General features: G+C 33.9%; 1 protein-coding gene across 4 annotated transcripts in view; it reads left to right on the top strand.

Moving 5' to 3' along the window:
* The window catches only part of ERBB4 (erb-b2 receptor tyrosine kinase 4), a 1231440-nt gene that overhangs the window by 900901 nt on the left and 313319 nt on the right, over window positions 1–17220 (top strand). For all 4 annotated transcript variants that reach the window (XM_070387158.1, XM_070387172.1, XM_070387165.1 and 1 more), the window contains exons 10-12: window positions 4077–4150; window positions 5314–5404; window positions 6655–6854. In XM_070387158.1, the coding sequence (XP_070243259.1) occupies window positions 4077–4150; window positions 5314–5404; window positions 6655–6854 (365 nt within the window). The remainder of the gene's footprint in view (window positions 1–4076; window positions 4151–5313; window positions 5405–6654; window positions 6855–17220) is intronic.

Here is a 17220-nt window from a genome sequence, read left to right on the forward strand (position 1 = left end):
ACCTCTTGACGGATGTCCCAGATGACCATACATTCACAAATATGAGCAGAATTATTATAAAACATCAGACTAATCCAGACTTTCAAGGAGAACACTAAGTGAAAAATTACAAAAATCAACTCACATGAATTAGAAATAGAAAGGTAAGCCAAGTTTCTCTTAAAAATAAGAGTCAAATATTGTACTTGATTAACTTGATCCAGACCAGACTGGAGTTTGGTTTGAGTCTCTACCATGGACAGTCGGCATTGAGCTGTGCGGTTTCCATGTCAAACACTCAGAGTCCTCCCATATGGAGTTGAGAACTGGATTAAAAATAAATAACTCCCTCCTCTGGGTATTGTGGGCATTCAAAGCAAATGTATGTATATATCTTTAAGTGTTTAGTCCAATATGTAGAATAGAGTAAATCTTAATAAATGGTATAAAAAAGAAAGAAAAGATGGGAAAAGGAGGGAAAGAAGAGAAAGACAATGAAAAGTAACAAAAATAAAACAAAACAAAACAAAACAAAAACCTAAAGCCCCCCGACCAGAATTAAAGAAAATTTAAAACATTTAGAGAAAAAGGCAGTTCAAAAGCAAATCTCAGTGACTATATCTAGTATTTGGTTTATAGCACAGCATATAGTGTAACAGATATTATTTCATAGACTATTGGAAACTGAATAAAGTCAAATTTATCTTTATGCCGATATTTACTTTATGACAAATCATACTTCCTACCTCAGAAGATTATGATTTGTCTTTAATTATAGCAATTAAATGTAACATTATAATTAATATTATTGTGTCTCGAGCATAATATATAAGGTATTTCCAGGACAAATATATATATGAAAGATGATATATTCCTCGTTTCTAGTCTCATGTCAACATGAAGCATATTCTGAAGCCTTACTCTTTGATTTTAGGAAGGAAGTAACATAAAGTTAATTGAGTGGATCTCAGATAGTTACATATAGACACATGTGTATTCATGTATGTAATGTGTGTGTGTATAGACAGACAGATTTTGGAGGTGAATAATATGAGATAAACAGAAAGCTTTTAGTAAATTAACAAAATGGTTTATTCCACTTAATTCTTATTATCCTCAGTCTTCTAACTAACTAGATTTTGATAGGTTGAATCGTTTGATTAAAATAGCTAGGGTATTTCTTTAAACTAATGGAAAGGAAAAACCCATAATTAAATGAGATTATACATTTCAAAATCAAATTTCTGCTAAAAATAAATTTACTGTGAAGCTGTCATTAAAATGTTAATGCATGAAATAGTTCAAGGAAATATTCACTTTATAGCACAATACCACCCTTGCTAGAAATAAAGTAGACACTATTATTTTCTTATTTAGAATGGAAACTGCAGGCAAACTTCAGTGTTCAGGGTTATCATAGGATCTCCTTTCATGTTTTGGCATGTCTAACAATGCTCATGTGCGTATGCTGAGAGCAATAAAATGCTCACCAAATAAGCATACCCATGCTGTGTCACAATCTGACACTAATAAGAAAGTGCTTAGATGAAAGACTGTAATGATGATAGATAATGGGAAACAGCTTATGAGTTTGGTGGAGAAAATAATGTGATTTCAATGAAACTGTGAAAATATGTTTCTCTCCTTTTATTCTGAGCTTTATTGGGTCACCAAACATACTCACAGAGTGGACATAGTGTTCGTTTTCATGACCCTATATTTAGCTAGGAAAGTTCTCAATTTTAAAATACTATGGATTTCAAGTGACTTGATGGAACTCCCTAAGGTTACTTTGAAGGCAGTAAGTGGGATTCTGTCAACTTGTTTTATGAGAGTCCTGAATCTCTAAATTAAGTATATAAAATTTCTGTGGTCCATTGGGTTTCATGTGAACAGTCTAGAATTTGTTTCAATCCTGGCAACCTGTAAGTGTTCTCAGTAAAAGTTTGGACTGACCCCACTACTGCATGTATGCCCTGCACTTTGAGTGTTTCTCAGTAAAGCGAGAATATTTGATTGTATTACTAGAGCTCTTCTATATATTGCTTTACATCAAAGAACAAATGTAGAAAGCTCATTCTACTACTGCAGAGCTGGCATTTCCCCTGCCTATGGAAATCTTTGCATATTAGAAAATTACAGCAACCAGAGTTTTCCCACACAATAATTTTGTGCCCCATATTCACCAGAAGCATACATGTTCATCCCATATATCTTCAGTTTCAAATAGAGCAAATTTGCCAGAATATTTGAATTAAACTTTAAGCTTCGAAATGTATTCGTGCCTCTTTAAGGAAAATCTTAATTGTTTATGTGTGAATTACAGAGAAACTCATTTATAATGTTTCCAAGCCTTTTATAATATGCTGTGTTAAACTAATAGTACAGTATATAGATTACACTTCTTGATTTTTTTACTTGGAAGTAATAATTTCATCAAGCAAAGCTTTTTTTTTTTTTTTTTAAAAGATACGGGATTGTTCACAGTATAAATGAACAGATTTATGACCCAAGCTAAGAGAGTCAGTACAAGGCAGTTTCAGAGATCAAGGTTGCTGAACTAATACTGAATTTCCAAAGGCTCTAATGACTGGATAAATAAAAACCAGTGGATTCAGACTCAAATTCTTGAAAGACAGGCCTATGCATTTGTCAAGGATTGCAGAACACCTCGACTGATAGCCTCCAATGGATCATGTTTCCTAGGTTATATTCCCACATGAAAAAGAGGGTTCTCAGATACTGCTAAAACAACAGATATCCACAGCAAGGATAAAATTCAGCTGATTGCTAAAGATGGATACAAATTTCTAAAAAGCCTAGTTAGTTAATTTTAAAAGTTTGGTCTTTCTTGAAGAAATGACCAATATATGGAATTTAATTTTTCTCTGAAGAGTATGTGTTAGTATGAGGTTTTTACTTGACCAGAATAGCACAGAACACCTTTTAAAGTAATAAAACCTAAAAAATTTACTATATGTTACTTAACAAAATATGAAGTTAGTGCTTGAATTACTGAGAAATGTTGAATGTTATATTTATATTTGGCTTAATATTTAAGTATGCATGGTCAACATGTTTAAATGAAAAATATTTTCTTAAGACAAAAACTTCTAAAAGAAATCCATCAACTATTTAATATTAAAGGTATTTTATTTTTATTTTGGAAAGACAAGGCAATTATGTATCAATAACATTTATTTAAAAATATATATATATGCATTAAGAGATGGTATTTTTAAAAATCCTCAAAATGCACAACACCTTTTGAGTATTATTAAATTTATGATAAATTTTATTTTCAAATGTTAGTATAATTCATATAGATGAAAGCTAATAGCTCCTGTCTTATGAACGTAAACATAAATAAATCAGATAGGAGCAAGATTGCACTCATAATCAATGTGAAGATACAGAAAAACATGTTTACATTCTGTATTTGTTTTTATCCTTCTTATGAAATTACAAGTTCTGTTAGCAGTTTAGTATGCTTTGAGAAGCCCAAAAGTTAGTTATTCTCACCATAACATAATTTATTTGCAGAGTATATTTTCCCAGTTGAGAATAGACTTTTAAAGGCAAAATAAAACAGTTAATAAATGAAATTGCTATATGTGGAGATTTCTTCAGGAGAGTCAAATTTAACCATTCCACTGGATCTAGAATAGCCTTCAATCAAAGATTTATATTGTGTCATAAAAATGTCCTCAAAGTGCATTTTGATCCCCTTCCACATCTTGCATAGAAAAGTCTGGATAAAACATTGCTAAACTTCCTATTGGACTTTGCTGGTCGCTCAGTGGAATAGAATCCACCTGCCAATGCAGGAAAAGGGGGTTCAATCCCTGGGTCAAGAAGTTTCCCTGGAGAAAGAAATGGCAACCCACTCCAGTATTCTTGTCTGGGAAATCCCATGGACAGAAGAGCATGGTGGGCTAAGTCCCTGGTGTCACAAAAGAGTTGGACACAGCTTAGGTACTAAACAACAACCTTCTTATTGCTAATTAAAGTTCAATTTTAATGGAATAATTGGTGTCATATTTTTCACTCCTTTATCTAATTTTAAATTTGACTTCATTATTTTCTTGATTTTCTAGGGACCCTTACAATGCAATTGAAGCCATAGACCCAGAGAAACTGAATGTCTTTCGGACAGTCCGAGAGATAACAGGTAATATTTGTATGAGTTTGTTGTGATATGAACTATGGGAATTTTAGTGTTTTGTTGAAAATATTACATAGTATTGGAATTTTCAAAGCAAATTCTAGTTTTTTAAAAAAATATTATTTAAAATGATGAGTGTCTTAATTCCTTAGCATTTGTGCACATTTTGAAAACTGTATAACTAGAAAAATAAAATACCCTTGAAATTTTGATGTTACTGTTTTTGAAAATGTCAGTGGGTCTTTGAACCCATGTTTGGTTTTTTTTTTCCTATTTAGTTTTCACAACTACTGTTGGAAATGAGTAACATGTAGGATTCATTTAGCACATGTTTATTGAGGACCTGATTTTTCAGCACTGTCAGAGTGGATGATATGGGGACTATAGACATGATTAGGAATGAGCTTGCTATCAAAGAATGTAAAATCAATTGAGGAAGGTTAGGTATAAACATAAATGTCAGGATTCAAGACAGACAGCTGATGTTGTAAATGTACAGAGAAGATGGCAAAAGATTTTAGGAAAATTGAAGCAATATCTTTCTATATATCTGCTGCTAAGTCACTTCAGTCGTGTCCGACTCTGTGTGACCCCATGGACGGCAGCCCACCAGGCTGCCCCATCCCTGGGATTCTCCAGGCAAGAACACTGGAGTGGGTTGCCATTTCCTTTTCCTATGCATGAAAGTGAAAAGTGAAAGTGAAGTCACTCAGTCGTGTCTGACTCTTAGCGACCCCATGGACTGCAGCCCACCAGGTTCCTCTGTCCATGGGATTTTCCAGACAAGGGTCCTGGAGTGGGGTGCCATTGCCTTCTCCGTCTATGTATCTAGTTAAACTAAATATCTTTGCTTTTAGAAGAATGAATCTAATTAAGAATCATTTAAATCTTTATACTATACAGTGATATGATTCTGTGTGTCTGAAAAACACTCATTCTTCGTGTTCATTATTTTGACATTCATTATCTATTGAGGATTGCAGTCCAGAAACTTTGGGTAAGACATTGAATCTTGGAAGAAAAAACATAAGATAGAATGGTTCAAAAATGGGAATATTTTTTGTCCTTTTCTTGCCTTCCATTTTCATCATATCTCCAGAATAATTAGTATTAAACACTGTTACTAAGACAATGACATTCTGAATTTTTGTTACACCTATGTTTTGTAGGTTTCTTGAACATACAGTCATGGCCTCCAAACATGACCGACTTCAGTGTTTTTTCAAACTTGGTAACCATTGGCGGAAGAGTACTCTATAGGTAGGTGTATATGTAAGGTGACTTAGACTTACTTTTTCTACTTAAATCTGAAAGATGTCAAAAATCAATACTGTCATCAAATACTCTGTAATTATAGTTCACAGAAAGTCCATTAAATTAAATACATATATCTATAAGAGGTTCTAAAATGTAAATGTAATAAAAAAGGATAGTGCTATGTGGAACCAATTTTTACTATCCATTGAATAAAGTATTATAAATCTCAATCAAAGCATTGTTATGCTCATCATGAGCATAATTGTAATCAACAATTAGGGGTGGTCATGATGGGAAGAAAGAATTGAGAGGGAGAATTACATCCCAATTCGCTACACACACACATTGTATAAATGTGTGTTATAGTTCATCTTGCATTTATATATATATAATACATGCAAAAAATCTGAGTATTAAAAGTAAAGCAAACTTAGATTTATAAGGAAGCAAAGGAGGACAGATTTGATCTCTAAAATAGAAAATACTATTCCTAAGTTGATTGAGATTTGGGAAACAGTTATTCTTTAGAGAATGAAGAAAGAATTTAATTACAAAGTTGACATGTTGAAATGAAAACAGCATCCTTGAAATGATAATTTGTTTCCACAGTGTAGTTGTTACTTAACTTTTAGAAATGCTTTCTCATATATCCAAGCCTTCTGAGTATTTTTTTTAAGTTTTAGTTTAATTTTATTCTTTTTAATTTTTGACATCTCTCTGTATATATTTTTCAACTATTATAATTATATTTTGGTTGCTAAGGTATAAATTAAAGCTAAATATCCATAGTCATTTCCTGTGATATGTACCGTCTAAAAGTGTGTCTAAATTTATTTAATAGAGCAGAATTAATATCTTATTTTGGATAGATGAACAGTCACCCTATCAACATGTATTTAATTATTTAGTCTTAATCCAGGATTTCATTCTTGATGAATTTAAGATTGTGAAAGGCAGTGAGTAGATATGTCAGTGGTACATATGTAGACAGAAATAGAGATATCACTGATACTCATATTTCTAAAAGATGGGCTTTTTTGAGAGGGGAGTCAAATGATTACTTTTGAAAGTGTCAGTGAATAGCATTGTAAAGAAATAATGTTCGGATTACAGGTTTATTTATTTAATCTTTTTTATGCTCTATTAACATTCTTTTTGGAATAAGATATGACAACCGTATTTTACTTGAATAATGCATGTCATGGCCAGAAAACAATTACTACTGTTTCATTTTTTCCCCTCCCTCTCTTTAGTGGCCTTTCCTTGCTTATCCTCAAGCAACAGGGCATCACATCTCTACAATTCCAATCCTTGAAAGAAATCAGTGCGGGGAACATCTACATCACTGACAACAGCAATCTGTGCTATTATCACACCATCAACTGGACAACACTGTTCAGCACAGCCAACCAAAGGATAGTGATTCGGGACAACAGGAAAGCTGAAAACTGTAGTAAGTACCCAGACAATAAAACCTAGACACTTTAAACATTTTTGTTATATTCTACATTGTGTAAAACAATTAAAACTGATAGGTCAGGATTGTCCTTTTTTCTCAACACTTAAAAAAGGTTGGTATAAAACAATCAGATGGGTGACTTTAATAACATATTCCATGTTTTCATTATGTATTTCGTGTTCTCAAATCTTGCCTGATCTTAAGAACCTCCTATAGAGATTTAGATTCAACAGGTGTAAGTAGAACCTGGGAATCTAAATATTTAATAGGCGTCCCAGGTACTTCCTCATTTCAATCAATTTGTGGAAATCCACTCTTAAATTTTCTGTTTACTCTTTGTTTCAATGAATTTGGTGACATAGAAAAGCAAAATATTTGTCATTTAGAGATGGTGGGGGAAAAAAGGACATTTTCTTTTGAAATGTGTAAAAATGCTCTTCTAAAAGTTTGCCATTCAAGAAGTAAGTTCATTTCATAAATTTGTTTTTATAGTCATGGAGTTTTCTTTTTTCATTTATTTTACTGCATATTATTTCTTCCATGATTTCTTTTTCACACAGAAGCAAATAGTGTTTTCATGAGTACATTTTTTTTGCTTTTTTTTTTTTATTTTTTAACTTTACAATATTGTATTGGTTTTGCTATATATCGACATGAATCCGCCACAGGTATACACATGTTCCCTATCCTGAACCCTCCTTCTTCCTCCCTCCCGTAACAATTAAGCCATTCCCATCTTATACTTTGATATTCTAATTATTAATACTTAATTCTTCCCTGTTTTTCTTCTTAGTAATACTTTCTTCTACATCCTATAGGTGACATACTATGAATATAGTACTGATTTACTTATGATAAATATAAAATAAAAATACTTAGAATTCAAATGATGTGTTAACAAATGCATGTTTTATTGTGGTCATGATAGATCAGTCCGTTTTAAAAGTTTCATTTCTTATTTTTCTGTTAGGAAGGCTTCTTGCTTCTTTGATCTCAACATCAGAACAATCACAAGGATATACATACAAAATGATTAAGTTCATTAAGCATCCTAATAAATAGTACAGGACACATTCAAAAAATGTAAACTCTTAAGAAGTTAACATGACTTAAATTTACCAGGTTATGTGGTCAATTAATTATATATCTGTATCCCATCTTGTCCCAGAAAGGGTTTAAGCCAGTTAGCAATTTTTATAAAATATAACATAATTTGTGAGGAATTCACACTTTAGTTCTCTTCGATCCTTAAATACATTTTCCAGAGAAAATAGGTCTACTTCAACATGATTTCAACATGTAATTCTTATTTTGAGTGAACTTAAGTTCTTATATATTCTTCTGTTCCTAATAGAATCAAGAAATATAAAATCTTATTATATATCAAAATATGCATACCCACATTGAATGAGATTTATCCTTTTATTGAGCCTAGATTGTTTCCTTGGTTTTATATATTTCTGATTCCTGACAGAAAGCTTGCTCTTTTTTTCTGTAATACCTAAGGTTTTTATCCCACATTACTATATGTGTTTTTGTACATGCCCCAGAGTAGATTATCCATGGAAATAAAATAGGATATTTTTCAACACTAACATAAATATTTCTCTAAGTCAGAATTATACTCTTATTTTCTTTCACTTTGAAATTCTTTGTACACTGTTTGAAATTTTTGCTTTTGAAAAAAAATTTAGTACACTGTTGAAATTTAAAAAAAAAGTCAAAATAAAACAATAGTATTACTAGCTTTCAAAAATAAGATTTAACCATGAAAATAAAACCTGAAGAAAAAAATAAAAGAATAAGAGAAAAACATTATTCTTCTTTGACTCATTTAGTCATTTCTCAAGTCCTTTCTTTTACATTTTGTAAACCTGAATAAAAAACAAATGGGAAAATAAAATGTAGAAAGAAACTAGCTATAAAGAAAAAAAGATAGGAAAAATTTATGCAATTATTCCTTATTTCTTTAAGACTTCTAAAATTTATAACCAAAAGAAGATTAATAATAATAACCTAAAATTTAACATGTTCTTCAGCTTTCAGCATTATATCTCTTGGACATTTAGCCACTTTTAAAACCATGAACATATTTTATTGTTCTGTAGAGTTACAGTTGACTTAACAGTTTGAGGAAGAAATTAAACAGTTTGAAGAAAGCAGCTGTGTGTTGCTGTAGAATAAAATTAAGCATTTTGTTTTTCATTTTTAACATCTTAGAGTGAAAAATGTTTGCATGAAATCCATTTATCAAAATTTAGGCTTCAGTCTCATAGTACAGTGGATCCAGCATTCTTAGAAATGTAATTATCCTATAAAATTGATCTTAGAGGTGTTGCTGATGTTTACACTGAGCCTGCAATGACTGCCCACATGCGATTGAGACCATTTTATTACCCACAGTATTATCTGCAAGTTCAGTTCAGTTTAGTCGCTCAGTCGTGTCCGACTCTTTGCTACCCCATGAATTGCAGCACACCAGGCCTCCCTGTCCATCACCAACTCCCGGAGTTTACCCAAACTCATGTCCATAGAGTCGGTGATGCCATCCAGCCATCTCATCCTTTGTCGTCCCCTTCTCCTCCTGCCCCCAATCCCTCCCAGCGTCAGGGTCTTTTCCAATGAGTCAGCTCTTCGCATGAGGTGGCCAAAGTATTGGAGTTTCAGCTTCAACGTCAGTCCTTCCAATGAACACCAAGGACTGATCTCCTTTAGGATGGACTGGTTGGATCTCCTTGGAGTCCAAGGGACTCTCAAGACTCTTCTCCAATACCACAGTTTCAAAAGCATCAATTCTTCAGCACTCAGCTTTCTTCACAGTCCAACTCTCACATCCATAAATGACCACTGGAAAAACCATAGCCTTGACTAGACGGACCTTTGTTGGCAAAGTAATGTCTCTGCTTTTCAATATGCTATCTAGTTTGGTCATAACTTTCCTTCCAAGGAGTAAGTGTCTTTTAATTTCATGGCTGCAATCACCATCTGCAGTGATTTTGGAGCCCCAAAAAATAAAGTCTGACACTGTTTCCACTGTTTCCCCATCTATTTCCCATGAAGTGATGGGACCAGATGCCATGATTTTAGTTTTCTGAATATTGAGCCTTAAGTATCTGCAAGTGGGTAAACTTAAATATTGTTTCATTTTAAATTGTAGATACTGCATTTTTAGACATTCTTTCTTAGTATACCACACACAAGATACACACAAGCACATATACATATTCATTACAAGACTTGTATACACAGACATACAGCATAAGGTATGTATTTGTATACTCATACAGCACATATACATATTCATTACAAGACTTGTATACACAGACATACAGCATAAGGTATGTACTTGCATACTCACACAGCACATATACATGTACACTACCCTAGAACACATACACATGCATGCACACAGATAAATGCACATATCTACAGTCACCATAAAATACTCTCCGTCTAAATCTATATATCAGCTTGGTAGCTTAAAAGAAAAAAAAAAAAAACAGCCTTGATTTTAAAGTTATTTTTTAGTTCAACATGACTTAAAACAGTAATGACAATAAAAGAAAAACTTCACCTAATCTGTATAGTGTATAACTTGAGCAGTCTTAATCTTTTAAGGCAAAAATTTCTAAGTAAACTTTATGGTTTGAAGAGATTGAGAGAAACTCCAGGGTATGAAAAGCTGGAACGTTTTTTGCCTCCTTTATTTTTATGGTTTTGGGACAAAACAGTGCTAGTTGGAAGGAGATTTAGACTAAGTTTATAATAGTATTTGAGGTTTCTGTAAATAATTAAGCATAAACATTTTAACACCAGAATATAAAAAATGAAGAGATAAATATTAACCAAACTTTCATAATCTAGTTACATTTGAAGTGATACATCTCCATTTTAAAATTATTTGCATGAATGCACTGAAACTCAACATAAAGAGGGAAGCCATATTCAGTAATTACCTTTCAAAATGGAAATAATTTTATTTTTCTAATTATAATAGTATTTTTATCATCATTAGAATATAAAACAATAGACATATATAAAATACATACTTTTTGATAAATAGATAATGAAACATTTGTTTAGAAGCCATAGCAATTATAACTATGCTACTGGCATGAAAACAGACATATAGACCAGTGGAGCAGAATCAAGAGTCCAGAAATAAAACCACATGTAAGTTTAACTAATGTTTAATAAGGAAGACAAGAATATTCAATAAAAAAAGCATAATTGATCAGTAAATTAAGATGGAAAAATAATGATATTCACATGCAAAAGAAAGAAATTGCACTCCTATCCTATACTACTCACAAAAATGAACTCAAAAAGGATTAAGGTCTTAAACATAAGCCCCAAACCACAATATTCCTAGAAGAAACATTGAAGATTGTAGGTTCCTTGACATTGGTTTTGGTAATGACTTTATGGATATTACACTAAAAGCAGAATCAACCAAAGCAAAAATAAGTGGGACTACATCAAACTAAAAAGTTTATGCATAGCCAAAAGAACAACAAAAGCAATCAACAAAATGTAAAGCCAACCTATCTAATTGGAGAAAATATTTGCAAGTCATGTATCTGATAAGGCCTTAATAAAAGTATATAAGGAACTCAAAAACTGAATAACAATCTGGTGTAAAAATGTGCAGAGAATGTGAACAGATGTTTCTCTAAAGAAGACATGCAAATAGCAACAAGTCATGAAAAGGTGCTCAGTACTCAACGTCAGTAAGCAATGTGTGTGCTAAGTCACTTCAGTTGTGTCTGACTTTTTTTGACCCTATGGACTGTAACCTGCCAGGCTCCTCTGTCCATGGGATTCTCCAGACAAGAATACTGGAGTGGCTTGTCATTTCCTTCTCTAGGGGATATTCCTGACTCAGGGATAGAATCCATGTCTCTTACTTCTCCTGCATTGGCTGGCAGGTTCTTTACCACTAGCGCCACCTGGGGGTAGGGAAATGTTAATGCAAGTTGAAACCACAATGAGACATCAATTTCTATCTGTTAGAATTGTTATCAAAAAGCAAAGAGATAACAAGTGCTGGTGAGGGTGTAGAGAAAAGGGACCTCTAATACACTGTTGAAGTGAATGTAATTGAGGCAGTCATGATGGAAAGTGGTACAGAAATTCCTCAAAAAAATTAAAAATAAAATTACTATATCTAGCAATTTCACTTCTCTGCATCCTCATGTTCATTGCAGCACTCTTCACAATAGCCAAGATATGGAAACAATGTGTCTGTCAACAGTTGACTGTATAAAGCATATGTTGCATGTATATAGATTGATATATACACACAATGGCATATTCAGCCATAAAAAAGAAGAACCTTCAAGACATCAATATTAAGTGGATTAAGTTAGACAGAGAATGACAAATATTGTATGATAGCACTTTCATGCAGAATCTAAAACCATTAAACTCACAGAAACAGAGAGTAGAATGATAGTTGCCAGAATCTGAGGAGTAGGGGAAATAGTAAGATACTGGTCAAAGTATACAAACTTTAAGTTATAAGTTCTGGAGATCTAAGGTTCAGTTCAGTTGCTCAGTCGTGTCCAACTCTTTGTGACCCCATGGATTTAACTCCCGGAGTTTATCTTAACTCATGTACATTAAGTTGGTGATGCCATCCAACCATTTCATTTTCTGTCGTTCCCTTCTCCTCCCACCTTCAATCTTTCCCAGCATCAGGATTTTTTCAAATGAGTCACTTCTTCACATCAGGTGGCCAAAGTATTGGAGCTTCAGCTTCAGTATCAGTCTTTCCAATGAATATTTAGGACTGATTTCCTTTAGGATGGGCTGGTTGGATCTCCTTGCTATCCAAGGGACTCTGAAGAGTCTTCTCCAATACCACAGTTCAAAAGCATCAGTTCTTCGGTGCTCAGCTTTCTTTATAGTCCACCTCTCACATCCATACATGACTACTGGATCTAAGGTACAGCATAGCAACTATAGTTAACAAAACTCTGTTTTATATTTGAAAGTTGCAATGAGAGTAGAGATTTTATGTTTCTACCACCACAACAACAAAATAGTAATTATGTGAAGGATGTACTATATTAACTTATTGTGATCAACACTTACGTGTGTATCAAATCACACTGTACACCTTATTAGAAGACTAAAAACTTTATCTCAGTAAATTTGTAAAAAATAAAACATGACCATAATTGTGCAAACTTTTAAGTCTTTTTATATAACAAAAATAAACATAATTAAAAGAAAAGAAAGCAGACTTTATCAGCTCACAGAACTGGGAAATGCAAGGGGGATATTCCTTCAGGCACAGATGGCTCTATGGGTTAAACATTACCATGACACAATTCTTCAACTTTGCCTGATTCTGCTTTCTTCATAGGTCAGCTCTCTTTCTTCATTAGTTGCATTGACTGTAGTCATGAAATTAAAAGACGCTTACTCCTTAGAAGGAAAGTTATGACCAACCTAGACAGCGTATTCAAAAGCAGAGACATTACTTTGTCAACAAAGGTCTGTCTAGTCAAGGCTATGGTTTTTCCAGTAGTCATGTATGGATGTGAGAGTTGGACTATAAAGAAAGCTGAGTGCTGAAGAATCGATGCTTTTGAACTGTGGTGTTGGAGAAGACTCTTGAGAGTCCCTTGGACTGCAAGGAGATCCAATCAGTCCATCCTAAAAGAGATCTGTCCTGGGTGTTCATTGGTAGGACTGATTTTGAAGCTGCAACTCCAATACTTTGGCCACCTGATGTGGAGAGCTGACTCATTTGAAAAGACCCTGATGCTGGAAAAGATTGAGGACAGGAAGAGAAGGGGATGACAGAGGATGATATGGTTGGATGGCATCACCAACTCAATGGACATGGGTTTGGGTAGACTCCAGCAGTTTGTGATGGATAGGGAAGCCTGGATAGGCGTGCTGCAGTTCATAGGGTCACAAAGAGTCGGACACGACTGAACGACTGAACTGAACCATGTGTACAATAGATAGCTAGTGGGAAACTGCTGTATAACACAGGGAGCTCAGCTCAGTGCTCTGTGATGACCTAGAGGGTTGGGATGGGTCTTGGCTCAAGAAAGAGGAAGTGTATGTATACTTTTAGCTGATTCACATTGTTGTACAGCAGAAACTAACAGACGTTGTAAATCATCATCCTCCATTAAAAAAGAAAAATTCAGAAGTCACTAAAAATGTTTATCCCTGCCCAGAGCATTCTCCAGGGTTATGAGTATGGGTAAAATCGCCCTACTTTCTCTCTCCCAGCATCTGTGTTGTGGAAAGAACCCTGACTGACCCTGCTTGGGTCAAATATGCCTATCTCTGGACAGTTCAACTATTTTCTCTCTCCCACCAACTGTTCAAATATGTTTTTAAGTCAGTTCCTTCAAAGCATTTGAAGTGATATTTTATAGAAAGTGTTAGTTGCTCAATCATGTCCAACTCTTTGGACCCAATGGACTGTATGTAGCCCATCAGGTTCCTCTGTCCATGGAATGCTCCAGGCATGAATACTGAAAGGTATCCATTCCTTTCTCCATGGGATCTTTCTGACCCAGGGGTAAAACCCTTATCTCCTACTTTGCAAGCAGATTCTTTACCGTCTGTGCCACCAGGGAGGCCTCATAATTTCTTTACTTAAATCCTTTCATTAATTTCCTACAGATCTTTGGCCAAAGCAGAAAAGCCTTTAAATGGCCAATGGTTCCTACATACTCTGGCCATTGTTCACCTCAGTGGCTCATCAGATATTCCTTTTCCACTCAATGTGCAAGTTCAATATATATATATATATATATATATATATAGACAGATAGATAGATAGAGATTATATATATATATATAAAGAATTATTTATCTAGTGCTGTCTTCATAACCAGGCTGTAAGCACTAATAACACAATATGTATGCTATTTCATATGTCCTTCATATCCCAATTTCTTAGCAGTGTCCAGCATAAACTAAGAAGTTTCTCAACAAATACTTCTAAAAGTAAACACATGGGTATACTCATTTATTTCCACATTTCTCTTAAGTACATTTACTGAGGGCATAGATAAATAAAAACTGCATTATATACTATATTATATAGTATATATTAGTAATATGATGTCTAAATTTCATCATTACCTGGAGAGATAGATGTTATTATTTACTTACAGATAAGTAATATGTAAATCATTGCCCAAGGCTGCATGGCTAGTCATAGAGTAAGGATTTGGTCTATGTTGATCCAATCAGAAAAAACTGAACCATGACAACTAAGTCATCTTTTTCAGCTTTCATAAAAAAGGATTAATGGTATCTTCCCAAAACATTCCAAGTCAAACCCATGCCTCTACATATGGTAGGTAGTGCAAACAGCATATGTAGGTGGTCTTGTACAATGAAAAAGAAGATGCTATTTCTGCCTTTGTGCTTGCAGACAGGTACTTCATTTCAGTGTTTTGAGCTAGTTCCTTTACTTTCACACATGAAACACATAGCAAGATCCATTACTTGAGCTTGCCTCTATTTTAATGAAAGCAAGTTCAATATTCTCTGTAAAGGTCAAAATAATAAGCACATTGTTATCTCTCCAAAATTTTAATAGACAGATACAAATTAGACGATATAAATAAAAAAAATTTTTTGCAATTTCCAAAAAAACAGAAGTTAAAGGTTGCCTAATGGCTACATTGCTAAGGTTTCTTTAGAGTTCTTGATGGTGTTTCAAGGTAAGCCACCGAATAGGCCTTTTACTCCTTCCTGTGGGACTATCACCCTGGAGGGTCAGAGGGCTGTTGAATTCTTGGTACTGATTGAAATCTTCTTTTCTCTTAAGAATTTCAAAGTAGTTTCCTTGGTCTTTTATTCTGTGCTTTGTGGAGATATTTCCCAAGGTTTCACTCAGCAGAGTGACTTTTGGAAAGAGTGAGAAGAAAGTAATTATTATGATTTCCTGCTTATATTGCTTTCCTCCAATAGATACTGTTTCCCAGATTCAAAGCTGCTCTGAAATTGAGCATCTAAATACAGACTAAGAAAAGTAGCAGGTAAAGAAAAAAAGGTAGGAGTTTGAGTGACGCTAACACTCTCTTCTTTAACTAATGTCAAAGGAGAGAACAGAAAATCAAAGGAGAAGGGACAAGAATGAGAGTAATTTTTTCAAGCCCCCCAAAATTAATGTGAATAGGTGAAATAAATAAATCAAGGAATTGATGGACTATCATGAAATGGGCAGTACAAAGGTGTACTGATGGTTTTATCAACGTCCTAAAGGAAGAAACTGAAAGCATATTTAAGGCCTTGGACAGAAGTTGATATACGAAGAAGATGAGGCATTGATTATATTTTCTACAAGGATAGGAAAGGGAGAGATTCGTGATACTCCACAGTATGATTTTGAATATAATCTGCTTATCTTTACAAGTTGCTTTTGTAATATAGCTATTGTTTTTTTTCTTAAGGTTTCTTCTGATAATTATATTTATACCATAAGCAAGTGCATACAAAATTTGTATATAAATGTATATATGTGTCAGAATATGAAACACTCTATCAGTAACCTTAAAATGTCTCAATGCTTATAAAATGGGCATTAGTTTGTAATATTTTAGTATCTCTGATCTTTTACTCCTTTCTAATCTTCATCTGTTGTATAAAATTTGATTTTACACATTTATATTCAGTCAGCTTGATTGAACTCTATTTCTTATTCCTTACATCTTTATAAATTAATGGGAAGTTACTTGTATGCCGGGGACCAGCCCCGGCTGATCCAGGGTATTCGAAGGAGAGACGGTGTAGGCGAAGATCAGGAAACAATTGCTTAATTAAACGTTAATTAAGGATATAAAGAGTAATAGAATGAGGATAGCTCAGTGAGGAAATTCAGTGGAGAAAAGAGGCTGAAATAAGGATAGCTCAGTGAGGAAATTCAGTGTAGAAAAGAGGCTGAATAATTCAGCCAGAAGGTAAGAGAAAGAACGACATGGTGAGACCAAGTTTCGGTGAACAAGGCCTGTACTTTATTTTCCAAAGTAGTTTTTATACCTTAAGTTATGCATAGAGGATAATGGGGGAAGGGGTAGAGTCAGGCAGCAAGCCAGGCTTTCTTCCTGCAAACTTATCATATGCAAAAGCTTAGGTGATTTGCATCATCTTCTGGCCCGGAGGCCTGTTAACATTTTAAGACCTTTTCTTCAGAAAACTTATTTTTCTCTAAAGGTGATTGGTCAGCAGCCACCCTCCAAAAGCATTAGATAAAGTTGCATTCCTACAGAGCAAAGGTGTGGTGGGCTGTAACAAGAAAAAGAATTAACTCAAGGGTCCCAGGTTACAAACATTAAAGCTACTACTTACACCAATTATATTAATCAATACACTGCCA

Source organism: Bos mutus, chromosome 2 (genome assembly GCF_027580195.1).
Source record: "Bos mutus isolate GX-2022 chromosome 2, NWIPB_WYAK_1.1, whole genome shotgun sequence".
Classification (NCBI taxonomy): Eukaryota; Metazoa; Chordata; class Mammalia; order Artiodactyla; family Bovidae; genus Bos; species Bos mutus.